Genomic DNA, 21,735 nt, shown 5'->3' with positions numbered 1-21,735 from the left:
GGGAATGACTGCTGCTGGGAAGTTTAAAGAGAAGATTTGTTTCTCACAGGTTGTTTTTTTTAGCATGTCTCTGTATTGGTTTCATTTCCTAAGGTTGAATACCTGAGGTCCGCCTCTGAAAGAAACCCAAACACTCTAGGTAAGGCTGAGCTAATTAGGCTCATCTGAATATATACAGAATCTATGTCTCTGTATATCCACCTAGCTCTACAGGTCTCAGTGGAAAACTGATAGTTACAGGCTTGATGAATGTTAAAATAAAAAATAAAAATTGGCCCAAACTCACCAGTATGTGTACGAACGTGAGTTTTAAGGTGGTGACTTGCTGCAAATGCTTTTCCACAGCCATCGTGATCGCACCTAAATTTGTTAAGGAAAGAGTAACAGGAGTAATTAGCTAATAGACCTTTATCCTGAAAATCTTTTTTTTTGAAACCAAGTCTTGCTCTGTCCCCCAGGCTGCAGTGCAGTGGCACAATCTCGGCTCCCCGCAAGCTCTGCCTCCTGGGTTCACACCATTCTCCTGACTCAGCCTCCTGAGTAGCTGGGACTACAGGCACCCAACCACCACGCCTGGCTAATTTTTTGTATTTTTAGCAGAGACAAGGTTTCACTGTGTTAGCCAGGATGGTCTCGATCTCCTGGCCTTGTGATCTGCCCACCTTGGCCTCCCAAAGTGCTGGGATTACAGGCGTGAGCCACCGCACCCGGCCTCTGAACATCTCTTATAAATACAAACTAAAACAAATATTCAGAACACTAAGATCAGATCAATGACACTGGTTTTAAACAATGGGAATGACGAGAGGTCCTTGAAAAAGTAAGGTGGCATATCTGGGATCAGAGGGAACTGAGAGCCCAGGATAAGTATTTCTCGTCCTACAGGTAAGGCCCATGTTGAGAGCCCTGACAACAAAAGTCTTTTGATGAATTACTTAAGAGACCTCTACTGACAGTGCCAGTCCATATGAAAAATCTGCCAGTGGAACATTAGGAATATCAAGAGTGAGCAAAGTGGCTCTCAAATATGCACATGGCTTGAAATATAAGAACAAAATCAATCAATCAGAAGATAGGCTCAAGTAACTTATGTATAATCTTGTGTGTTGAGATCTACTTCATTCTCTTTTACTCTTGATAACCAAAGCTAAAAGGAATCTTTCCCTCCTCAGAACTCCTAAGGCATTTCTTTACATTTCTTTTATGGCATCTCTCATTTCCAATCTTATTTTCTCTGTAGATACATCTGGTATCTGCTCTCCTAGAGTGTAAACTACTTGAGTACAGGATCCACGTAGCTCTTTCTGTAGCTCCTGCACATAGCAGACATTCCTTAATTACTTACATGAATGAATGCGTTTTCTTATAAACCAAAATATTTTATTTCTTTAAATAGAAAGCTTCTCTAGAGCATTTTCATTTTTAATTACATATAATCATCTTCATGTCTAAAGTCTCATTGAATATTCAAGAAAAATTCAGTTTTAATCATCACAAAAAGAAATGCACGTGACTGGATAGCAATCAGAGTCCTCTCAGCAGCCTATGGGGTGGGGATGGGGAGGGAATAACCTAAGTTTCACAGCATCCATCTGTAGAGTAACCAATTACAATCTAACTACTCTTGCCCTTAAAGGGATCATGACTCAGGAATACATTTGTAACTTAAAAACACAATTCCTTTTTTTTCTGAGACATGATCTCTCTCTGTTGCCCAGGCTGGAGTGTAGTGGCATAACCACGGCTGACTACAGCCTTGGCCTCCCTGGCTCAAGCGATCCTCCTACCTCAGCCTCCTAAATAGCTGGGACCACAGGCATGCGCCACCACTCCCAACTAATTTTAAAAATTTTGTAGAGTTGGGATCTCACTATGTTGCCCAAGCTGGTCTCAAACTCCTGGGCTCAAGTGATCCTCCCATCTCAGTCTCCCAGAGTGCTGGGATTACAGATATAAGCCACCACGCCCAGCTCACAATTACATTTGATTGGCATCTAAGAGTTGACTGTCCCTAAGACTTTTTGTTTCTAAGTACTCTGATAAAATGAGTGGTTGAAGAAGGAACAGGTAGCATATTTAATGCCTTGAATATAACTGTGATATCCCCTGACAAAATTCAAATACATTATTATTTTTATTTATTTATGTTTTTTGAGAGAGTCTCACTCTGTCATCTAGGCTGGAGTGCAATGGCTCAATCTCAGTTCACCAGATTGCAGTGGAGAACCTCCGCCTCTCTGGTTCCAGCAATTCTCCTGCCTCAGCCTCCAGTATAGCTGGGACTATAGGCACGTGCCACCACACCTGGCTGATTTTTGTAGTTTTAGTACAGATGGGGTCTCCCCATGCTGCCCAGGCTGGTCTTAAACTCCTAACCTCAAGTGATCCACCTGCCTCGGCCTCCCAAAGTGCTGGAATTACAGGCGTGAGCCACTATGCCCGGCCTCAAAGACGTTGTTTATGGTCAGTTTTCGGCAATACATCTATCTATATTACATTTAGGGGAAATCCTTACAAACTGATTATCTCATTTAAAATGTCATCTAATCATCCCAAAGCTGATTTTGAACACCTATTAAATGCCCAGAATCATGTTATATACTATGAGCAGAGAAAAAAGTATATAACCAAAGTCGCTCCTTCAAGTTTATAGTACGTGTATCTATTTGATATACATATGTTGACATATATGAATAAAAATGGATGCTCCTATATGTTTGTGTATACACACGAGATATTATTACAAAGCAACTTGAACAAGTAACAACTGCACCACTAAGCTAAGCATCCCTACCTCTCATTTCCTCTCTTGTCTCCTCATCCCCTCCCCTCCTTGATTCTTAGGTATCCCTCCTCTGGCCTCAAAGCACTTTGGCCATCTTGCAGCCTCAGACATTATCCACAAATTTTGTGGGTTTTTTGTCACCAAAGGTTCTTAAGAAGAAGGCCTGCTTCTGAGTAATTCTCTAGCACTAACAAAAGTACCTACCACATAAGTGAGTTTCAACAAATGCTTCTTGGAAATAAATGGAAACAATGAGGCAGAAAGGCCATCATCCACAGAGTGAGGATGTTCTTGGACTCCATCAGCACCCCTCTAATCTGCAGTGGTTGGTTACAGCTATCCTGGGGTGAGCTAACACTGCCAAAGAAAGAGCTAGTAAAGGGAGTTTTCTTTCTCTTTTGAAAAATTTCAGAGTGTATCAAGACCCCCAGCTGAAACCCGGTCAGTGACAAATAGCAAACAGTAAGACCTACCGAAATGGCTTTTCCCCTGTATGGGTTCGAATGTGCTTCCTCAGATCACTGAGTGTGGTGAAGTATTTGCTGCAGCCTTCAGATTCACAGTTAAATGTTTTCCCTGTGTGAAGCCTCTGATGTGCTTTCAGCCTGCAAAATATTCCAGAGAAATTCCCTTTGTCATAAAATTCTTTTTTTTTTTTTTTTTTTTTTTGAGATGGAGTTTCGCTCGTGTCGCCTAGGCTGGAGTGCAATGGCACAGTCTCAGCTCACTGCAACCTCCTCCTCCTGGGTTCAAGCGATTCTCCTGCCTCAGCCTCCCAAGTAGATGGGATTATGGGAGCCCACCACCATGCCCGGCTAATTTTTGTATTTTTAGTACAGACGGGTTTCACAGTGTTGGCCAGGCTGGTCTCGAACTCCTGACCTCAGGTGATCCACCTGCCTCGGGCCTCCCAAAGTGCTGGGATAACAGGCGTGAGCCACCGTGCCCGGCCTCCCTCTGTCATAAAGTTCTACAGAGCCTCCCCATGCCAGCTTAATGTGCTTCAGGATCAAGTGTGTAAGAATTCCATACCCATAACATATTAGTATCCAACATATTTTGCCCCAAAAGAAATGCAGAGAATAGCATAGTGATATGAGTGTGACTCTGGAGACTGACTTCCTGGGATTCAAATTCTGACCCCACAACCTGCTTGGATGGAGAAACCTGAGCTAGTTATAGAACCCCTCTGTGCTTCCACTTACTTATCAGCTGCTGTGGGGACTAGCACTTAGAATCATGCCTAGCACACAGTGAGTACTTTTTAAGTGTTAACTATTGTTATTTCTATTACTTTATACTCAGTACTGAAGACTATTAAGTCTCCTGATACAAACATGAAAAAGAGAATTGGCTACTGAATGGGCCACTCCCCATTTCTCAGGATAGAAAAGTCCTTCAAGCTGAGGTAGGACAGAAGCCTTAGTACAAAGATCCTGAGCCATGGGGAGATAGTACTGTATGCCAAGCACTGAAATGCCCAGGCCAGAATGCCGCTCCATGAGATGCAAATCTAAATACAAACGTACTGTCGCTTCTAACCAACCCAAGATACGTTCATCTTTAAGTAACAAGTTTCTAAGGCCGGGAGCCATGGCTCACGCCTGTAATCCCAGCACTTTGGGAGGCCAAGGCGGGCGGATCACGAGGTCAGGAGATCGAGACCATCCTGACTAACATGGTGAAACCCCGGCTCTACTAAAAACACAAAAAATTAGCCGGGCTTTGTCGTAGGTGCCTATAGTCCCAGCTACTTGGGAGGCTGAGGCAGGAGAATGGCATGAACCCGGGAGGCAGAGCTTGCAGTGAGCTGAGATTGCACCACTGCACTCCAGCCTGGGCAACAAAGTGAGACTCCATCTCAAAAAAAAAAAAAGTAACAAGTTTCTCTATTGCATTTTTTAAATTTTTTCTTTCATTTTCTGAGATCTGGCAGAAAGGAATTTTACATAGTTGAACACAGCTGCGGTCTTTTAAAGCCCTGAAAGTGAATAACTCTCCCCTGCAAGGAGAAAGAGCCCTGCAGTCACAACAAGGTCAAGGTCAGAGGCTGGCAGAGCGACGGAGATGAGGCTGACCTGTACAGTGTGTTGAATGCCTTCTCACAGCCCTGCACGTCGCACTCAAATGGCTTTTCCTTCGTGTGCACTCGCACGTGGATCCTGAGGCTGTAAGAGGTAAGGAAGGCTTTGCCACAGCCCTCCTGATTACAGACAAAGGTGTACTCTCCTCGGTGAGTCTTCTGGTGGGTTCGCAGGTTGCCTGCTGTGCTGTAGGTGCGGGGACAGCCCTCAAAGGTACACTGGTACCGCTTTACCTGGCAGACAGAAGACACCTCATCAACAGGACAAAAGAACTGCCTAGGGCTTAACTTTCTGACCCAGAGCTCAGCTCCCAAGAGATGTTGTAGACAATACAAATGGGTTTTCATCATAAACACAGAAAACAGCCTCTAGCAGCAAAGTGAAAAACCTTATTGTTGATCAAATCATACCTGGACAACACATAATGATTTATGGGGAAGAAATAAGTCTATATGTAGATGAATATTCTAAATAAATATAAGAGTGTTTTCAGACTCTATAAACATCTACACACTAAAAGTACACTATACTGTTACAGCTACCTGTATTCAAATAAGATCTTAACTTTGTTTTAAGGCTTGACTAAACACCCTGACCTCCAGAACTACAACTTGATTGACCAATATTAAATTGAGTTTAAAACATCTTGAAATTTACATACTTAACCATCAAACATATTTCCCTAGATCGTTTCCACTGCATATTTTCAAGCCTACAAACTGACAACATATTGCAAATTTCTTGGAAGACTTGGTGATGTGATAATTCTTAAACTGCCAATCTCTTGTTTCCTTTCACCATCAAACTTCTTGAAAGGCGAGTCAATTATTCACCTCATGGTAGAAGGTTAAGAAAAAAAAAAAAAAGCTGCTTCTCTGACAAATACCAAACGGCAGACGACTCTAGTACAGCGGAGGGCCTGGAATGGGAGGCCCAGCAGCTTCATCACAGACTTTGTTTGGCAGGGATATTGGGGACAGGGTTATGGCTGTGGTTGGCCAGGAGCCAGGGCTGAGGCCATGGAGCTCTCAGAGGCAAGGCTGAGAAAAAGGAGTGGACGCACATCACCAAGCTGGGCTGCCTGGTCCAGGACACAAAGATCATATCCCTGGAGAAGATCTAGCTCTTCTCCCTGCCCATCAAGGAGTCTGAGATCATTGACTTTTTGCTGGGGTCACCTCTCAAGGATGAGGTTTTGAAGACTACACCTCTGCAAAAGCAGACCCGCACTGACCAGTACACCAGGTTCAAGGCCATCAGGGATTACAGTGGCCACATCGGTCTGGATGTTCAGTGCTCCAAGGAGGTTGCCAATGCTATCCAAGGGGCCATGATCCTGGTCAAGCTCTCCACTGTTCCTGTTTGTAGAGGCCACTGGGGAACAAGATCAGCAAGCCCCATGCTATCTCTTGCAAGGTGACAGGCTGCTGTGGCTCTGTGGTGGTGCACCTTATCCCTCCCCCACCCCACCTGAGGCACTGGCATCATCTTGGCCCCTGTGCCCAGGAAACTGCTGCTGATGGCTGGTATTAACAACTGCTACACCTCCACCAGGGGCTGCACTGCTACCCTGGACAACTTCACCAAAGCCACCCTTTAGGCCACCTCTAAGACCTATAGCTACCTGACCCCGATCTCTGGAAAAAGACTGTATTTACCAAGTCTCCCTATCAGAAATTCACTGACCACCTCTTCAAGACCCATACCACAGTCTCTGTGCAGAGGACCCAGGCTCCACTGTGGCTGTAACACAGGGATTTTACACAAGAAAAATAAAGTGAAAGAAAGAAAGAAAGAAGAAGAAGAAGGAGAAGGAGAAGGAGAGAAGAAAAGAAGAAAGAAGAAGGAGAAGAAGGAGAAGAAAGGAGAAGAAGAAGAGAAGGAGAAGGAGGAGGAGGAGGAGGAGGAGGAAGAGGAAGAGGAAGAAGAACGGGAAGGGGAAGGGGAAAGGGAAGGGGAAGGGGAAGGAGGAGAAGGAGAAGGAGAAGGAGAGGAAGAGGAAGAAGGCAGGGTGTGGTGGCTCATGCTTGTAATCCCATCACTTTGGGAGGCCAAGGCAGGAGGATCACTTGAGACCAGGATTTCAAGACAACCTGGGCAACACAGCAAGACCCTGTCTCTACCAAAAACAAACAAAACCACAAAGTCAGCTGAGTATGGTGACACGCGCCTTATAGTCCCAGCTATTTGGGAAGCTGAGGTAAGATTGCTTGAGCCCAGAAGTTCAAGGTTACAGTGAGCTATGACTGCTACTGCACTCCAGCCTGGTAGACAGAACCAGACCTGACCTCAAAAAAGAAAAAAAAGAGGGAAGAAAAAGTAGATAAACAATAATAAAAATAAAAATATTAATAAAGAAAATCCCAGCCTGGGCAACATGGCAAAACCTCATCTCTACAAAAAACACAAAAGTTAGCCAGGCGTGCTGGCATATGCCTACAGTCCCAGCACTTAGGAGGCTGAGGTGGGAAGATCACTTGAGCCTGGGAGGCTGAGGCTGCAGTGAGCTGTGATCACACCACCGGACTCCAGCCTAGGTGATAGAAAAAATAGTAATAACATTTTGGGCTGATTTAGAAAAGAAAGAAATAAAAGAAAAAAATTGTTTTTAATTAAAAAATGGCAGTTGACATGTGTGCCTCCATTTCCATTAATGCCCATGTATTTCTTAACCAGTTGGCAAGATGGCTTCACTGTATGAAATTATTCTCTTAACTTCCCGGTAGTCAAATTCTTTCATCCTTCCCTATTTTCCTTGACTATTTGCAAACATATCTCATTGATCATGTCCTCAATGTCTGAAAACTTGTCCTTCACAACATAGTAATGCCTTGGGACACTCTTTAACTCCTTCTCTGAGACACTTCTTTCCCTTTACCTCTAAGCGTAGGTGTAACGATTCCAAATTTTGTCTCTCATCTCCCAAACATTACTCATATCTATACTGATGCAGTAGAAGCACTAGACTTGGCAGCAGAAGACTGAATTCTGGCACTTTTGTTCAACATATATATATGTGTGTGTGTGTATATATGTATGTATATGTATATATGTGTGTGTGTGTGTGTGTGTGTATATATATATATATATTTTTTTTTTGAGACAGAGAAATCAAGAACAATGATGTTACCGGAGCTAAAGGAAAAAGGGTCTCAAGGAAACATGATCAACATGTTAAATGTCAGAGAAAACAAGGAAGGTAAAGACTGGGGAAGTGACTGGATCCAGCAGCTAGGAATTCACTAATGACTTAGCAAGACTGGTTTCAGCAGACTACTGGGATCAGGGTCCAGATGCAGGTGATTGAATGAAAGGTAAAGTGGAGGTAGAGGCTAGAGATGAAGTACAGCAGCACAAGTGAACTCCTGAGTTGATAAAGTTTTTTTGTTTCTGTTTTTAAGAGACTGGGTCTTTGTTGCCCAGGCTGGAGTGCAGTGGTGTATTCATAGCTCACTGTAACTTTAAACTCCTGGGCTCAAGTGACCCTCCCTCCTCATCCTCCATAGTAGCTGGGACTACAGGCACATGCCACCACACCCAGATGATTTTTAAATGTTTTGCTATGTTGCCCAGGTTGGTCTGGAACTCCTGGCCCCAAGCAATCCTCCCGCCTCGGCATTCCAAAGCGATGGGACTACAGGCTTGAGCCACCACACCTGGCCTGGTTTTTTTTTTTTTTTAAAGTTAGTCAGTTCTTGAACATATTTGGGGACAGAAAAGTCCTGGAAGAAGAAATTGATGATTTAAGGAGGAAAATGAAGAAGAGAAACATTCAAAAGCTCGGGAGGAGGGGAAAGCCTCAGGTAGGAGAGGGACATTTCGTTTCAGAGAAGAGATCTGAGATAAGGATGACTGTGACTCAAAGATGGACAAAGTTTTCTGTAAAGGGCTAAACAAAAAATAGTTTAGGCTTTGTGGGCCTTATGGTCTGTGTCACTAGTCACCTCTGCATGTTAAAGTAGCAACAGACAATACGTAAATGAACCAGCAAGGCTCTGTTTCAAAAACGTTATTTATGGACATTAAAATTTGAATTTCATATATCATGATATACTCTTTTGATTTAAAAAAAATCATTTAAAATGTAAAAACCATTCTTAGGCTCAAGGGCTGTGCAAAAACAAGTAACTGGATGGATCTGGCCTGTGGGCCACAGTTTGCTAACCTCTGAAACCTGTGGGAGTAGGGTAGTAGGGAGGGCCCCTACTCCTCCTGTCTCCCTTCCCACCACTCCCCCATCTGTCCAACCCCCATCTGACCTTGTACAAGTCTTTAGGTTCCTTAGTCAAGTGCTCTCACCTGTTCATTGGGTTCTCTTTCCACTGCCACACAGGAGAAGCTCCACAAATATTTGTTAAACTGAATTCCTTATTGAACCACTAATCCAGGCATTCTTCTCATGTCTCAGGACCTAGCTTTGCAGTCATTTGTTGCCAGATTAAGTCTAAAACGGTTTTTCACATATGTCATCTCTCTGCTCAAATGATAAAAGTCCCAATTCCTTCGCCTAACATTCAAAGATCTTTCCAGGGCTTCTTCTGTCTTCTATCACATTACTTGGTAAGCAGCCAAACAGAAGACTCTGTCTAGGCCTATAAGCAACAGTACACTTTTACTCATTTGCAAGACTGATTCCTACTTCCTTGACTTTGTTCTCTCCTTCTCTACTGGAAATGCCTAGATCCTCTCTTCTCTGCTTTTCTGAGTCCTTCTCTTCCTTTAACGCAAGCCTCAGGAACTCCAAGCTCCTTCACAATCACTCCATGTCTACATGACAGTGTCCTTCTCTGAATGCCAGTAATATTTACTATACCACTCATCTGACACTTAGTTTATACTATTAATTATCGTCTCATGCATATATTCTGACTTCCCATCAAGACTAAAAACCTCTTTGGTGCTGCCAGATAGAGAATTGAAAACGATCACTCACCACTAAGGAGAACTGGGACTGTGGATGCTGGGATAAAGGAGTCTGCATGTCTCAACCATAAAGCTTACAACAATGCTGAATGATAAGAGCAGAATTTCACTCTTAAGATGCTACAGCTGTTGATACTTTTATACGTAACTGCAACAAATAATTAACTACCCCATCCTGTCTCCCTGACCCGCCAAACTCTGCTCCCATCCAGGTTTTTTCACTTGCACAATTCAGGCTTCCACTAAATGACCCTTCCTCTAGGAACTCTTCCTCATTGACCCTTACTTCTATCCCAAACTAGAATAGGTATCCTAATCACAGGTTTTCAGGGTTTTCTGTAAAGCACATGATACAATTAAGATGCCATAATTACATGATTAAACCATTCACATCATTATGTTTCATGGTAGGCACAACAGTATCTGAAAAACAACAGGCACTAAATAAATATTTGTCCAATTAAATGAATGAATAGCTACTTCCCAGCTGGACTGTAAGCTCCATGAGAGCAGGGACCACGTTTATCCTGTTCACTGACACAACTTCCGGGACCAGCCTTGTGGAGAAGTGGTGCTTGATTTACATTTTCTGAATGAATGAACAAATGAACAAAACCAGTGGGACTGAAAAGGTAGTGACAAGGACAAGTGACATGTGACAAAGGAACAGTTTCAAGGAGAATGGTCAAGTAGGTCAAATGTAGCAGAGATGATTGATAAAATACCTTTTGGATTTAGCTGACTCACAAAGTCATAATTGCTTCAGCACAACTAGCTTCACTGGAGTGGTAGGAACAGAAGTGAGAATGTAAGACAATGAATATCAACTACACTTTCCAGAAACTTGGCTGAGGAGAGAGAGAAAGGGGGAGGGGACAGCAAGTTAGAAAAGGACACAGACTGGGAAAAGTATTTGTTTGATCTTTATTTATTGGTTGATGGACTGATTGACTGAACAGATGGAGTTTCTCCCTGTCACCTAGGCTGAATGCAGTGGCATGATCTCAGCTCACTACAGCCTCAACCTCCTGGGCTCAAGCAGTCTTCCTACTTCAGCCTCTTGAGTAGCTAGGACTACAGGTATGTACCACCATGCCTGGCTAATTTTTGTATTTTTTGTAGAGTACAGGGTCTCACTATGTTAAGCCAGGCTGGTCTGGCACTCCTGGCCTCAAATAAATTTCTCATCTCAGCCTCCCAAAGTGTTGGAATTACAGGCATGAGCCACCACATCAGACCTGAAAATATTTGTATTTAAAAGTGGGGGAGACAGTTCACTGTCAAAGAAAATGCCTGCTCCCCCCATAAAATGCTGAATAAACGCGTAATCTCTTGCCTCATTTGGAGGAAGAAGAAGAAGTCACTATTTTGTCTTTCAGAATCATTTTAAAATAGCACAAAATTTCACAAAAAGGGAAAACTAAACCTCCTCAAACTGGATCAGAGCAGGAAGTTGCAAAAAACGTGTAGGTTTTCATGGTTACATACAGGAGGTATTGCAACATTTGGAACATTTCAGTACAACTAAGGTTTATCATTCATACATCCTAAAAATTATGTTCCAGAAATTATACTGTCCTGGGTGCTAGGAATACCAAAAAAAAAAAAAAAAAAAAAAAAAAAAAAAAAAAAAAAAAAAAAAATTGTCCCTGCTCTCAAAGAGCTCAAAGTCAAAAGAATCGAACAAGAATAATATGGTTTGAGAAGTTGTACTGATAACAGATATTCAGCATACTATGGGAATATATCAAAGAAACATCTAACTTAGACTTCAATGACCTTAGAAAGGCTTCTTGAAGGTAGTGATCCCCAACCTGAATTTAAAGACATGAGCAGCTGGGGGACAGAGTGAGTCCCCATTTAAAAAAAAAAAAAAAGGAATGAGTATATCTATAATACGAACATAATGTTACCAAAGATTCCATTAAAACAAAAAAAAAAGTGTTCCTCCAAAAGAGTTTCAGGCTCTAAGCATAACTTTAATCTTCCCGAGTGGCCTCAAACAGCTGTCGATTACCCTGTTAGGGAACATGGAAGGAGCACAGGTTAGGTTCACTGAGGACAGCGTCTCATGCTAGTAATGGGCACAAAGTAGGAGCTTTCAGAGAATTGATGCTGATTTACAAAGTGTTCTGAGCAGTTCTAGAATACAGAAATATTTAACAAAGATGACTGCCTTGTTAAGGTAACAGAATCAGAGAAGAAAGGTGAATGAGATGAGCAAAAGTGAGAAAATTAAACACTGCAACCCCAGAAGGCAAAAGCTTTAAAAAATTAGAAAAAGAAAAAAGTCAACACCTGTGGAAAGAAAGAAAAAAAATGAAAGAAAAAAGAAAAAAAGGCTGGGTTTGTCCTAGAGGAAAAGAAAGTGAAAGTGAGAAGTAGATTTTACACACATTTACAGCCCCCTATTCCACAAGAGAGTTCCTGCTTCTGGGCACCTAGCACGTGAACATTCTCATAAATAAATGACTGGCCTGCCGGGCTCGGTGGCTCACGCCTGTAATCCCAGCACTTTAGGAGGACGAGGCGGGCGGATCACGAGGTCAGGAGATCGAGACCGTCCTGGCTAACACGGTGAAATCTGGTCTCTACTAAAAATACAAAAAATTAGCCGGGCATTGTTCCAGGTGCCTGTAGTCCCAGGTACTTGGGAGGCTGAGGCAGGAGAATGGCCTGAACCCGGGAGGCGGAGCTTGCAGCGAGCTGAGATCGCGCCACTGCACTCCAGCCTGGGCAACAGAGCGAGACTCTGTCTCAAAAAAATAAAAAAAAAATTTAAAAATATTAAAAAAAAATGACTGGCCCGGCTGTTATGGCTGTAGAAACTGCCTTTTCCTCCCTATCACTAGGGACTTAACTTCCCTCTCCCTCTGACTCCATTCCCCACACTGGCACTGATATCATTTCTTCTCCATAATGGACAAGCAAAAAGCTCAGAAATATAAGAACCCTGAAGACCTCATTTCGACAGGCCTCCCATCCCCCACTATGAGAGCTGACTTCATCCCGCTGTTCCCCACACTTCAAACCTTTACCCTTACAGAACAAATGCTGCTGTCCCTTCATTTCTTAGCCCTTTTCACAGCCAACAGGTCTCAATACCTGATTCTTATATCTTTGCAAAAGTGGTGTGTGATGGCAGAAAGCATAGGCTTTGGCATCAGAAAGTCCTCAGTTCAAATCTCAGTTCTACCATTTGCTAGTTGTGTGTTTCTAAGCCTCAGTTTGTCATCTATAAAATGGGAGCTAATAGCATCTATGTTATAGGATTGTTATGAAAATTAAACACAAAAATATATTAAAGCCTATAACATAGTGATTGGTACATAGCAGTTACTCAGCAGCCAGCCACCTCCCTCTCTCTATCACCATTGCGAGCATAATAGGAGTCCTCATTCTTTGACAGCCATTTGCTCTGCCTGGTGCCCCAAATGCCCACCATGGAAATAATTTCAGTGGCCTGATACTAAGTCAAAGGAAGCCAAGTATAAGAGAGAGGAGTGGCAAGAGCTGATATCCACAGAATGCCTGCAGGCGACTACAAACAGGTTCTCATTTTAAAACACTGTTGTGGCCGGGTGCGGTGGCTCAAGCCTGTAATCCCAGCACTTTGGGAGGCCGAGACAGGCGGATCACGAGGTCAGGAGTTCGAGACCATCCTGGCTAAAACGGTGAAACCCCGTCTCTACTAAAAAATACAAAAGCCAGCCGGGCGAGGTGGCTGGCGCCTGTAGTCCCAGCTACTCGGGAGGCTGAGGCAGGAGAATGGCGTGAACCCGGGAGGCGGAGCTTGCAGTGAGCTGAGATCCGGCCACTGCACTCCAGTCCGGGTGGCAGAGTGAGACTCCGTCTCAAAAAAAAAAAAAAAAAAAAAACACTGTTGTATGGGCCAGTGAGGTGGCTCATGCCTGTAAGTGCTCACCTAGCACTTTGGGAGGCTGAGGTGGGAGGATCGCTTGAGCCCAGAAGTTCGAGACCAACATGGGCAACAGAGCAAGGCCTCGACTCTCCAAAAAAATAAGAAATTAGACAGGTGTGGTGGCTGAGGCGGGAAGATCACTTGAGCTGGTGAGATCAAGGCTGCAGTGAGCTGTAATCACTCCACTGCACTCAGCCTGGGTGACAGAGTGAGACCCTGTCTCAAAAAGATTAAATGAATAAAACAGTTATAAGTGGTGGTTTATGTTCCATGGTGGCATTAATACAACAGTTCAGCTAATTAGGGGTTACCAAGATTTCTATGGGCTATTCTGCAACCTAATCACAGTTTATATGTAAGCTTGTCTCAAGGAGAAAACACCTCCCAAAGAGTACCTAACAAAGAACATTTTAACCTCTTGTGAAACTGGACATTACCTCTTTACCTCCTTCAAGAACCATGGGGGCCTATGAAGAAAAGAAAGCAAATGAACAGCCACTGAACAACCATGATGCACCAGACACTATGCTAAATGTTTTACACGTATTACATATGAATAAATCTCATTTAATCTTCACAAAATGCAATGGGATATTTTTATTTCGATTTTATAAAAAAGGAAACAGAGCAGCTTGCCCAAGGCCACATAGCTAGTACAAAACAGAACAAAGCTGGAACCTAGGTTGAAACTATCCCTTTGCACATCACAGAAGAAACAAATAAGCCTGATTTAAGTAAGAGGGGAAAAAAATAAAATTCAGGTTCTTTTGCCAATGTCATATAATAGCAAAATGTTAGCAGTACTTAAAATGTACAACCTATGTAAAATGTACATCGAGACCTATAATTCCTATAGCACCAAGTTTGAAACCCAATTGTACACAAAACCACTCTAGTCCCTTTTCCAGGCCAGTGGACTTGAGTGATGGAAATGCTGGTTACTAAGGAGAGGTACATAACACACATGCAGACACACTGATAAAATGGCTTCATATGGGGGTAAATGGAAAATGCTTCTTGCTCTGGATTCCTACAGAACCTCACACTTACAAGTTCATCAGAGTTCAGAAAGGAATCTGCAAAGAAATGTAATCACAGTATGCAAAGACTAAAAAGTGGGTAGTTCTCTTCTAGGGGAGTCAACAACATCTTGGTTTGTCTGAGTGGGTCATTCTACTGCCTGAGGAATTTATAATAAGGCATGAGATTGGAACTAGGTCTCCCAAAGTAAAGGACACACACTGCAAAAAGGTTCCAAAACACTGGAGTCAGATTTTTCCTGTTATTCTTATACTTAAAATCTGTCACACTAAAAAAAATAACTCTCCTCTTGGAATGCCACTGGCCATACAATTAGTTCATGGTGTGCTGAGGAGCAATACACCAAGCAGCCTAAAAACATCACTGTAGGCCAGGCGTGGTGGCTCACACCTGTAATCCCAACACTTTGGGAGGCCAAGACAGGTGGATCACCTGAGGTCAGGAGTTCGAGACCACCCTGATCAATATGGCGAAACGCTGTCTCTACTAAAAATGCAAAATTTAGCCAGGCCTAGTGGTGCATGCCTGTAATCCCGGCTACTCAGGAGGCTACGACAGGAGAATCTCTTGAACCCCAGAGGCAGAGGTTGCAGTGAGCCAAGATCACGCCAGCCTGGGCAACAGAGTAAGACTTCATCTAAAAAAAAAAAAAAAAAAAAAAAAAAAAAACGCTGTAACTGTGCTTCTTGAAAGAAAACGATACCTTTCCTAATCAATGCACTGGAATACTTTGGTGCATCATGTAGAATAAATCTGGCATATGATTCACAGGGTTTTTTCATGCTCCTTGGCCAACTACTCTATAGAAAACTGGCAAGGTCAGTTAGCTATGGAGGATATATCACATCATTAATGTAGTTCAGACAGAGGTAGATGAACAGGTAACTAGACAGTCCTGGCAGGTTCTCTGGAAGGGCATGGATTCAAGAATGGACCGCACAAACCAACTAAAGAAAACATAGTTGCCGGGTGTGGTAGCTCATGCCTTTAATCCCAGCAACTCAGGAGGCTAAGGAGTGAGAATTGGTTGAGGCCAGAAGTTCCAGGTTATAGTGAGCTATGATCATGGCCTAGGCAAACATAGCAAGACCCAGTGTCTTAAAAAAAAAAAAAAAAAGTAAACAAACGACAATAAGACACAGCTGCTTAGAGACTTGGAGTAGAAAGTCCTTAAAGGGTCAGACATGGTGGCTCACACCCGTAATCACAATACTTTGGGAGGCCAAGCTGGAAGGACTGCATGAGCCCAGGAGTTTGAGACCAGCCTGGGCAACATAGCAAGACCCCTCTCTACCAAAACAACCAAAAAGTAGCCGGCACAGTAGCACATGTCTGTGGTCCCAGCTACTGTGGAGGCTGAAGTGGCTGGATGGCTTGAGCCTGGGAGGTGAAGGCTGCAGTAAGCCATGATCGTGCCACTGTACTCCAGCCTGGCTACAAAATGGAACCCTGTCTCAACCAAAAAAAAAAAAAAAAAAACTTGTTTTTGGGCAGAATGAAAATATTTTGATTAGAAATTTCACAAGCTGGCCAAGTGCCATGGCTCATGCCTATAATCCCAGCACTTTGGGAGGTTGAGGCAGGAGGACTGCTTGAGCCCAGGAGTTTGAGGTTACAGTGAGCTATGATCCCACCACTGTAATCACTCCAAACTGTGTGACGGAGTGAGACCCTGTCTCAAGAAGGAAAGGAAAGAAGACAGAAAGAGAAAGGAAGGAAGGAAGGGAGGGAGGAAGGGAATGAGAGAGAGAAAGACAGAAAAAAGAGAGAGAGAAAGAAAGAAGAAAGAGAGAGAAAGATAGATCTCAAAGCTACCAAATCAGTAGGGAGACAGTAATGAAACAAAAAGCATGAGAATAAGATATGTGAAATTTGAGTCAGAATGACCAGTGGCCTTGTGGTAGGAAAAGACTGTATGTGGCAAGGTTCTGGTTGGTTTATTTTTTGCATAAGAGAAGCATGAAGAAAAGAAAATGAAGTAATAGGTAAGCCAACTCCACACTATATGAAACAATGAAAAAAACAAGAGTAAACAGGAAATTCAAGCTAAAATGTGACTCAGAAAATAAGCTGCTTGGGAAGCCAAGAAGACCAACTAGTTATCAAATGATTTGATTTCTCAAGAGTAACACCTGTGCATGGAGGGCAAAAACAAAAAAAACCAAACAAACAAACAAAAAAAACCAAGCTGAAAAACAATGAAAGGAAAAGGATTAAGGAAGGGCTAAAGGATCATGAAGTCTGTTATCGAGTAGTCATAAACATCAGCCTCTTCAGGCCAATTAAGTGGATTTTAATACCCAAATCACTGCCAAAACAAAAGCTAAGCTAAGGCAGTGCTTCAGGAAGGCAAGCCTCCTGAATGTCTGATCATTAAGCAAGACTTTCAAAGACTAAAGCTACTGCTACTTCTCCTTCAAACTCCATCCAACCCCAAACCTACTGATTTCAAGAATACAGCATCTTCCACAAAGGTCTCATGGATAGCATGGAAAAATGTGGGTGGGAGGAGGAAAATGGAGTGAGCTAAATCCCCAGCAAACTGAACAAAGTGCTCATAATATCCCTGACCCTGTGCTATTCAATATGATTATCAATGACCTGAAGACATGAATGGCAAACCAGACTTGCAAATAGAATAAACCAATTTGAATAGTACAAAGTGGAAAAGTGACAGCTTTTCACTGACTGCATAATCATTCCTTCTGTACCATCTCCTCCTTTTCTGCCTAGATCAGCATTTCCCAAAATGTGTTCCACAAAACACTGATCCCTGGAAATTGGATCCGAAAAAATGGTTTCTCAAGTTTAAAGCATTTGAAAAATTCTGTGTTTTCTTCCTTCTTAGTTAGTGGCACATCAAAGGCTCTGAGAAGTCCCAATCAACAAATTTCTGTCTTGGTTTAACTTAATGTTTCCCAACCATTCGCTCATGAAACACTTTCACACAGTAATCATTAATGGAGGATGGCCTAAAGTTTAGGTCCTAAACCATGTCCAAATTACCTATGCTAAATAAAAATGATATAAGCCCCGTGAGCTAGCTACTACTGCCTCATCACTCTTCTTCCTCTAACTACCAAACATTTAAAAAAAAAAAAAAAAAAAGCCAACTTGACATTTCCTGCCTCCTGTTTCCTCATCACTCACTCACTTCTTCATCACTCAAAACCTGCCTTCAGCCCTAGTGCTCTGCGGCAAGTCTTCTCATCATATGTGAACAACTGCACAACCAGCAGAACTAATGGCTTCTTTGGGGCTCCTCAGTCCCTCTGCAGGGTCACAGAGTAATATCCTCATTTGTTGACACTCTCTTCCTTCAGCTTCCACAACACTGCAGTCGACCCATCCCATTGACTACTGTGATCTTCTTGGGTTCCTCTCTCTTTCCAACCCTGAAGTTCTCTGGCCAACTCTTACTTCTCCCTTAAGCAAACTACCCACAGTTTGAAGGTCCCTTTCTACTACCATTCTAACTCCAAACCATTTCTTTGACCTCAGATACATGTTTCCAATGAGCTTCCCATGTTTCCAATGAGCTTTCCATTTGTTCATGTTACTTTTCTCCAAGGACTATATGTTCAACACACTCCTACCAATCTCATTAATTACCCCACCAAAACTTTTTCCTTTTCCCATCTTTCTTGATTCCTATGAATGGGATCACCATTTGGAGGGTACAGGGAGCAGAGTTAGCCACTTTCTCCTCAGCATGCACACAGCACTTCGAATACACCTCTGTTAAAATATCTATCACAACAGACTCTTAACTGCTTAACTCTTCACCTAGATTTGAAGTTCCATCAAAAAGCTGTGCTAAGACACAGCAGAAACTCAACAAATTTGGGAAAATGGATGAATCCTTTCAATCAACATGATTCAAAACCTTTTTTTTTTTTTTTTTTTTTGAGACAGATTCTCACCTTGTTGCCCAGGCTGGAGAGCAGTGGCACAATCTTGGCTCACTGCACCCTCTGCCCTCTGGGTTCAAGTGATTCTCCTGCCTCAGCCTCCCAAGTAGCTGGGACTACAGGCATGTACCACCATGACCAGATAGCTTTTGTCTTTTTAGTAAAGATAGGGTTTCACCATGTTGGCCAGGCTGGTCTAGAGCTCCAGACCTCAAGTGATCCACTCACCTCGGCCTCTGAAAGTGCTGGGATTACAGGCACAAGTCACTGTGCCCGGCCTATTCAAAACCTTTGAATCATGCCCAACTCATGGCTCATTCATCAAACTCCAATAACATGTACAAAGTTCTCTCATACCTCTACAAAAGCTCTTGATTCTTCTCATGAACAAGGCCACTATCCTTTCTTCAGATTTAAATGAAACCCCAAACATAAACTACAACTGTCTCCTAACTGGGCAAAAAGTCTCCAGTTTTCCTCTGCCTCCAAGCTACCTCTGCTGCCAGACCAGTCTTTCTAAAATGCTACTCTAACCACATTCTCTTTCTAACCACTCTAGCCTTGGCTTAGACACCTCCAATGGTTTCCCACCATTTCTAGAAAAGTATAGTTCAAAACCCATGGAAGATTATCACTGCCTTCCATGTTTGGATCTTTGTTCTCTCTCCATCCTTATCTCCTTCTACTCCTATGTTCTAGTCTAAGGGTCGACACACTACAGCCAGTGAACCAAATCCACCCCACTGCCTGTTTTTGTAAAGTCTTATCAGAACTTGGTCATGTTCATTCATTTATGAATTGTCTATGGCTGCTTTTGTACTACAATGGAAGAATGGAGTAGTTCCAACAGAGACCTTATAGCCTGCAAAGCCCAGAATATTTACTGTTTAGCCCTATGCAGAAAAAAGTGTGCTGACTCTGTTGTAACAGGACAACTGGCTATTCCCTGAAAATGGCCTGTCTCCCACCTGCATTCCTTGTTTCATGCTGTTCCTCTCTCTTGGAAAAAACCTCCTGCTTTTTTCCTAAATTGTATGTATTCTTTAAGACCAGCTTAAACGCCACTTTTTTCACAAGACTTCCCTGATCCCAGAATTAAGGGTGAGCTTCCCTGTGCTCACAGTGCAATATTTGTACCTCTCCTTCACATTTACCACATTGTGTTTGCTGCTATGATTACTGGTGTAAACAATTTCTGCTTCTATGCTGTAAATCTACTACCACAACCATCTGCAGCATCCACAGAGCATAACAGCATTTTGCTCTCTAAATGTTTGTTGAGTTGAAATGAACCCCCCTACAAGCTCAAATATTGGACTGAAATCAACAAGATAAAATTTCATAGGGAGATATTTTTATTTTTTATTTTTTGAGACAGAGTTTCGTTCTTGGTGCCCAGGCTGGAGTGCAGTGGCACGTCTTGGCTCACTGCAACCTCCACCTCCCGGGTTCAAGCAATTACCCTGCCTCAATCTCCGGAGTAGCTGAGATTACAGGCATCTGCCACCAAGCCCAGCTAACTTTTTGTATTTTTAATAGAGACAGGGTTTCATTGTGTTGGCCACGCTGGTCTCAAACTCCTCACCTTAGGTGATCCACCCGCCTTGGCCTCCCAAAGTGTTGGGATTACAGGCGTGAGCCACCATGTCCGGCCAGTAGATATTTTTAATAAGGCCTACAGGCAGGTCCCCATTTTCATTTTTGTAAGATCTGACAGCTGCATACATGAGAATAAACTAGAGCAGGGTTTCTCAATCCCAGCACTATTGCTATTTTGGGCCAGTTCTTTGTTGTAGGGGGCTGTCCTGTGCACTGTAAAACATTTAACAATGTCTTTAACCTCTACCCACTAGATTCCAGTATCACCTCCACAGTGTGACAATACAAAATGTTTCTAGACATTCCCAAACATCTCCTGAGGGCAAAACTGCCCGCAGTTAAGAAGCACTACTCTAGAAATTTCCAACTATAAGCTAACAGTAAGATGTTGCTGATAAAATATAGACTATATGGTAATCGTAGTACAGTGTCCATATTAAGAGATAAGAGCCATACTGTTTTCAATGCTAATTGACTCACACTTATGAGACTGTGCTCAACTGCAGATTTTAAAAGGACTTTGGGGCCAGGCGTGGTGGCTCATGCCTGTAATCCCAGCATTTTGGGCGGGCAAGGCAGGTGCGTCTCCTGAGGTCAGGAGTTCGAGATCAGCCTGATCAACATGGAGAAACGCTGTCTCTACTAAAAATACAAAATTAGTTGGACATGGTAGCACATGCCTCTAATCCCAGCTACTCAGGAGGCTGAGGCAGGAGAATCGCTTGAACCTGGGGGGCAGAGGTTGTAGTGAGCCGAGATCGTGCCATTGTACTCCAGCCTGGGCAACAAGAGCGAAACTCCATCTCAAAAAAAGAAAAGAAAAAAAAGGCACTTTGGAAAACTGGAATTCATATAATCAAAGGTGACTAGGCTGATGAGAGACTGGGGAAAATGTCACAGAGGGACATTTAAGTAAATGGAGGTGGTTAGCCTATACAAGAAGAAGAAAAAACCATGATCTTCAAATAGCTGATGGACTGTCCTGTGGGAGGAAGTTTACTCGGGAAGGCAGATCTAGAACCAGTGGGCGGCACCTGCAGAAAGGAAGGTTTGGGTTCTATACAAGTAAAAGCTTTCTAACAATCAGAGCTGGCTAACAAATGTATTGGGCTGAGGTATGAAACACTGTACTCTTGTTGTTCTGGATGTCTTCAAGCAAAAACAAGATTAACTGATGTCAGAGATGCCATAGGGAAATTTCTGCATAGGGTAGGAGGTGAGACAAGATGGTCTCTCTAAGGTTAGCAAAGGTAAAGTGATATGCCATCAATAAGCCATATGCAATTTCAAGACCTCAACCACAGTGAAAAAGATATTGCTAAATCATTCACCCTATTTCTGTTTAGTAACATCTTACATTTAGTCCTTGGTACTGTAACTACCAGTGGCCTATTTTTTTCTAATTGACCTGTAATAGTTCCTGGATAGGCCAGGCGTGGTGGCTGATGCCTGTAATCCCAGCACTTTGGA

General features: G+C 42.9%; 1 protein-coding gene across 3 annotated transcripts in view; it reads right to left on the bottom strand.

Moving 5' to 3' along the window:
* Positions 1-21,735, bottom strand: part of MTF1 (metal regulatory transcription factor 1) — a 55,302-nt gene that overhangs the window by 27,413 nt on the left and 6,154 nt on the right. For all 3 annotated transcript variants that reach the window (XM_017892104.1, XM_017892107.1, XM_017892106.1), the window contains exons 3-5: positions 4,864-5,102; positions 3,259-3,390; positions 287-360 (exon numbers count right to left, since the gene is read on the bottom strand). In XM_017892104.1, coding sequence (XP_017747593.1) covers positions 287-360; positions 3,259-3,390; positions 4,864-5,102 — 445 coding nt within the window. The remainder of the gene's footprint in view (positions 1-286; positions 361-3,258; positions 3,391-4,863; positions 5,103-21,735) is intronic.

This window comes from Rhinopithecus bieti, unplaced genomic scaffold (genome assembly GCF_001698545.2).
Source record: "Rhinopithecus bieti isolate Rb0 unplaced genomic scaffold, ASM169854v2 scaffold_22548, whole genome shotgun sequence".
Classification (NCBI taxonomy): Eukaryota; Metazoa; Chordata; class Mammalia; order Primates; family Cercopithecidae; genus Rhinopithecus; species Rhinopithecus bieti.
Note: the sequence above shows the minus strand (reverse complement) of the source record. Positions and strands in the feature narration are given on the sequence as shown.